General features: G+C 42.1%; 1 protein-coding gene across 1 annotated transcript in view; it reads right to left on the bottom strand.

Moving 5' to 3' along the window:
• Positions 1-67: 67 nt before the first annotated feature.
• The window catches only part of itga5 (integrin, alpha 5 (fibronectin receptor, alpha polypeptide)), a gene marked incomplete in the record, with an annotated part of 53,428 nt that continues 47,495 nt past the window's right edge, over positions 68-6,000 (bottom strand). Inside the window, 4 exon segments of the mRNA XM_014016259.1 lie at positions 68-1,554; positions 1,656-1,778; positions 1,855-1,956; positions 2,477-2,590. Of these exon segments, the coding sequence (XP_013871713.1) occupies positions 1,471-1,554; positions 1,656-1,778; positions 1,855-1,956; positions 2,477-2,590 (423 nt within the window).

Here is a 6,000-nt window from a genome sequence, read left to right as displayed (position 1 = left end):
CACACACACACACACACACACACACACACACACACACACACACACACAAAAAAAAAAACTTTTTTAAATATAACATTCACACAAATACATGTACACTCAAAGTTTCACACTCACCCAACCCAGAATCTAACCCACAGACAATAGTATTTACATTTAAGGCACATAAAAAACCCTATGTACACAGTAAATTAAAACAAAACATTATATTGTTCAGTCCCTGTAGCCTTTTGGTTTTGGATGACACCTGTTTCTCATTCATTTTACCCATAAAGCATATTAAAATACAGTATCTCATWCAGCAACACGCTGTAAGCTGAAAAGAGGGATCTATCCATCTTCAGCCTCCTGTCAAGGCTACATCACTGCTGATTGTCCTGCTTTTGTCAAGGATGTTGTCAAACCATGGCCGTCAAAATTGATGCTTTCTCCCTAAGTATCTCTTGCTTGCAAGTGGTCTTTATTCTAAATGAGCCCAAAGTAATCAGGAGTAAAGACATGTTTGAGAACGCCGCTTCAGGCCTTTCACGAGGTTTCACAGGTCTGCGGTGGTTCCAGTCCCATCCCAGTCAAAGACACAACCTGGAAGCTGAGAACAAGCGTACAGGACTTCAAAGTCTTCAGTAGGAGTCAGAGTCAGAACTCAAAGGAAGCTCAGTCAGTCTTTGGTGTCTTATAGGAAAAATATCAGTAGATTTCCTTTGAGTGCAAAACACACAGTCCACCATCCTGAGGCAGAAAGTGATCATTTTCATCAACAGCTGAGAAACATCCAGCTACGCATTTTTTTTATATATACCCGCGTTTTGTGTTTGGAGGTGCCGGGGGGCAGATTTTATCCCAGCATGTACTTGGGGGTCTAACTTACAAAAAGAAAAGGATGGATTTAAGCTATTAAACAGTTTTTAACGATTAAACTTTGGATACATTGTTGCCCGTCGCAGCTAACGCTTAGCCTGAAATGGTAAACTAATATTGTGTGCTCAGAAAGCATCTGAGACTTCTCAGACCTCATCAAGCAGCAGGATTCACAGCTCCCAGAGGCAACAAGCAACACACGGCCGATTACTATCAACGGCAGCAAACGCATCTGATTATTAGCACCAATAAAAGGCAGTTAAATGAGTGTTTCTGAGGTTTCCATCCCAAGAATCTGTCAAAGTAAATCCAACATGCTGCTGCTGGCATGGGCTCGTGGTCATCTGTGCAGTTTGTTGTAAAGTCCGAAATTAGTCTTCAAAGATGCAGAAATATTTAACTTGATAACAATCCCAAACTGGGAAAAAAAACATTCATTTGGTTTGGAATTTTTTGGGATTTAGTTTTCTTCTAGTGCAGCACAGTGGAGTTCTAGTAGTCTCTCTTTCACACAACTCTCAACCTGCTCTCTGATCACGTTCCATCATGTTCCTCCATTGCAATCACATGGCCAGAWATTTGCGGGGTTTGTGGGTTAGGTATTCTAGAGGCCGGTTAGGCCTCAGAGGCAGCCTGTGGTTTGAGCTGTGCTTTCTCCATGGCAGTGCCGTAAGGTACGGATCGCTTGAAGAAACCAAGCTGTAAAGAAAAACAAAAAAGTAAACAGGAATAAGATCTAACCTGATCAGCTCATCTGCAATGCCTTTAATACTTGAGTGAAACAGAGAGTTTTCACTGACCCTGTAGAGGACGTAAATAAGGAGAGCCAGAAGCAGCAAACCAGCCAGGATGGCCAGGATGATGATCCACAGAGGTACTGAGTTCTCAATGTCAGGCTTGTTCCACACCACCGGGGTCACCACCTGAAGGTGAACGACAGATTCTCAGTATAAAGTGGACCAGGTGGAAAAGAACGAGAAAATTAAACCTGTTAAATACCTTTTTGTGTCCGGTCGGAAAATGTTTCGGTGGGATTGCATAGGGCATCTTTTTCACACTGTATCTGGCCAGACACTCCAGCACATACTGCTTGTAAGCCTTCTGAAGAAACAAACATAAAAAAGAAAGAATAATGCATGTAGTGCTGCGGAGATGCACAAGGTGGAGACACAGACCGAGTGTCTCCTAAAGCCTCTAAGGGCTCGCAGTCACGTGAGTGGCTCTAACTACCAGATAATGAATTTCCAATACATCACACATGCTCGGTGTCACGATCTGCAGGAGGTGGGACAAATCTGTCTCTGGTTCAAATAAGACAAGCAAGTTTTGCACCAACATAAAGTCTGCAAACTAACATGAACTAACTTCATCACCATCTTGAGTCGAATGTGTAAAAACGAACAGTCTGGCAGATTTAGAGACAGTTTTACATAAATTTGTTTGCATTTGGTTTGAAACTTCTTTTTTTCTTGACTCATTAAAGAAAAATAACACATATTGGTCCCAGCCACAGTCTGACATGAGAAAATACACAAGTACTGGATGCAAGAGATGAATGTAAAGTGTGCAATATTTCCTCTGCTCTAAATTAATGTACAGAACCCGAAAAAGTTCTTCTAACCTCAGTGAAGGTCTTAGCCCAGATGCGGGAGCGCATTTTGAGGATGGCAGTTGTTCCCTTCTCCAACAGGCCCACGTTACACTGCAGCATCCAGCACTCCACATTAGAGCAGGACTGTGGAAGCACAGAATGTTGTACATGAATTAAACCCATACTGGGATAAACTCACTGCAAAATGAAATTTCAGAAAGCAAAAAACAAAAGATACGATACAACAGTCGTGTTAATGTTTCAGGTTGCATAAATGTAACAAAAAGCCCAATGTTATTATCCCGATTCCACGGCTGCTTCAAATTAGACTGAAGGAATGTCATGAGACTGTAAAAATGCAGCAAGCACCACTTGCCACATTATTGCCCAACCACTAAAACCAGCCCATTTTTCTCAAGGCTGTAGAATACACAAACCTAATTAAATCGCAGTAATGCAGCTTTTAACGTTCTAAAACATGAACACTCTCTCCCGTGGAGCTGCTGCTGCAGCTAGACCACCCTGAGACTGGGAGGGTGTGTTGGGTTTTTCTGCGGGAGCGTATAAGTTCACTTTTTACATCCAGTAGGAAAAACACAAGAGAAGAGGAYCAAACCCACCCAATGGCTTTAGGCTCGGTCTTAGACTTAAGACAGGAAAGTATCAGTCTGCTTCCTGCTGGTGGATCTGTGTAATGATTTGGTCAGCGAGGCCGCCTATGTCTGAGAAAATTACATGAATAGTTGAGGTTCAAAGATTCCTCAGACCCACATCTCACATTTCCTCCCTGATGGAATTATACGAGTTATAGGTTGTTCCCACAATTTATTAAAACAACATTCTGACCCGACGGCACTGCTGCTGTGTGAAAGCGGCACATAGAGGCTGGCACTTTCGGAAACTACTCTAAATTTAGCCTCGACGGTATTGTCCCTTAACAAAGCCCCTTTTTCCTTTGCAACACTTTATCTCCAGATCCAGACCAAATTTTAATGGGCCATTTCCTTTGATCATTTCAAAGTTTCAGGAAAATAGACATGGTATTTCACCAATTATCCTGATTACAAAGAACCACACAATCCTTTGCTTTGGCTCCAAACTTGGTGGTAGACAAATAGTTTATTAATGACTGATTTGAAAGGAATTTTGGGAAAATTACKATTTATCTATTGTTTGTTGCAGCTTTATTTTATAATTGTAAAACATGGCACAATCATTTTTTTTGCCAAAAATATGAATGTGAAACCTGTCTTCTATGACATTCTTGAATATTTTAAAGATCAGCCACAAGAACGACAGTAAACCAATAATAAAAATACTTACGCTTTTTATACTTTCTAACATTTCATTTACTTTGAATGAATATTTACAGTGCATTACTGTTACTTTGATTTCCTATAGCTTGTGGTAGAAAGCTGACAGTAGTTCAACTTTTCAAGTGACCGGTCTAGATGCCAATCAATCACATTATCTGATTAACGTTAATACACTTTCATATGTTCCTCCTGCCCACTATCAATCACCAACAATCAGATAAGGTCAAATTTTGTTTTGCTCGAAAAGCCATCAGTCATATTTAACCTCTCAGAACCAATGCTCACTTGGTGAAACAAAGCTAAAACCCGCATCTCCCTGGGCTGACAGTTGGCAAGTAGTCGGTGACTCAGAATAGTGACAATATTTCAAGAAAACAGAAGTATTTTCAGTCGTGGTCTCACTGAATTTTGAGTGTTTGCAATCAGTATCAGTGAGGTTGTGTTCCGTAAAGCCAATTCTTTAAATTTACAGTCTATTTTTGTGTGTACAGCTAGTATTCTAGGCCATGCACATTATTTCTTTGCACATTTCTGCTCATGTTGTACCACTTTGTACCCAATTTGGCAGCCTCCGCCACATTTATTATTTAATGTACCAGAGTTCATTTTGGTAAGCCTGAACAGTTTTTTTTTTTTTTTTTTTTTGATGATTGTTAATGACCGTTGATGTAGTTTTTAGACCTGGGCATTTGGGGGGAGATGATTTTCATCATAAAAAGCTCTAGTTGCTGATGTCAAAACACAGCTCTAGTGCACAAGAATTATAGAAACTAAATTGAGAAGGGTTCAAGACCAGTTTGCGACAGAACTCTGCGATTATCATGAGAGAAAATTTACAGACTAAACCTTTGGAACATGTTCAAAACATAAGCAGAGGCCCACATCTGTTTTGAGACATTTTGGAAATTAGGGTGGCTGTGGCTGGATGGTTAGGGTAGTTGTTCCTCTAATGCGAGAGTTGGTGGTTCAATTCCCCGCTATTCTGATGTACACTCACCGGCCACTTTATTAGGTACACCACGCTAGTAACGGGTTGGACCCCCTTTTGCCTTCAGAACTGCCTCARTTCTTYGTGGCATAGATTCAACAAGGTGCTGGAAGCATTCCTCAGAGATTTTGGTCCATATTGACATGATGGCATCACACAGTTGCCGCAGATTTGTCGGCTGCACATCCATGATGCGAATCTCCCGTTCCACCACATCCCAAAGATGCTCTATTGGATWGAGATCTGGTGACTGTGGAGGCCATTTGAGTACAGTGAACTCATTGTCATGTTCAAGAAACCAGTCTGAGATGATTCCAGCTTTATGACATGGCGCATTATCCTGCTGAAAGTAGCCATCAGATGATGGGTACATTGTGGTCATAAAGGGATGGACGTGGTCAGCAACAATACTCAGGTAGGCTGTGGCGTTGCAACGATGCTCAATTGGTACCAAGGGGCCCAAAGAGTGCCAAGAAAAGATTCCCCACACCATGACACCACCACCACCAGCCTGAACCGTTGATACAAGGCAGGATGGATCCATGCTTTCATGTTGTTGACGCCAAATTCTGACCCTACCATCCGAATGTCGCAGCAGAAATCGAGACTCATCAGACCAGGCAACGTTTTTCCAATCTTCTCTTGTCCAATTTCGATGAGCTTGTGCAAATTGTAGCCTCAGTTTCCTGTTCTTAGCTGAAAGGAGTGGCACCCGGTGTGGTCTTCTGCTGCTGAAGCCCATCTGCCTCAAAGTTCGACGTACTGTGCGTTCAGAGATGCTCTTCTGCCTACCTTGGTTGTAACGTGTGGTTATTTGAGTCACTGTTGCCTTTCTATCAGCTCGAACCAGTCTGCCCATTCTCCTCTGACCTCTGGCATCAACAAGGCATTTCCGCCCACAGGACTGCCRCTCACTGGATGTTTTTTCTTTTTCGGACCATTCTCTGTAAACCCTAGAGATGGTTGTGCGTGAAAATCCCAGTAGATCAGCAGTTTCTGAAATACTCAGACCAGCTCTTCTGGCACCAACAACCATGCCACGTTCAAAGGCACTCAAATCACCTTTCTTCCCCATACTGATGCTCGGTTTGAACTGCAGGAGATTGTCTTGACCATGTCTACATGCCTAAATGCACTGAGTTGCCGCCATGTGATTGGCTGATTAGAAATTAAGTGTTAACGAGCAGTTGGASAGGTGTACCTAATAAAGTGGCCGGTGAGTGTATGTCGAAGTGTCCCTGGGCAAGACA

The sequence above is a fragment of the Austrofundulus limnaeus genome, unplaced genomic scaffold (genome assembly GCF_001266775.1).
Source record: "Austrofundulus limnaeus strain Quisiro unplaced genomic scaffold, Austrofundulus_limnaeus-1.0 Scaffold141, whole genome shotgun sequence".
NCBI classification, from domain to species: Eukaryota; Metazoa; Chordata; class Actinopteri; order Cyprinodontiformes; family Rivulidae; genus Austrofundulus; species Austrofundulus limnaeus.
The sequence above is the reverse complement of the archived record's forward strand: the minus strand, read 5'-3'. Positions and strand labels throughout refer to the sequence as shown.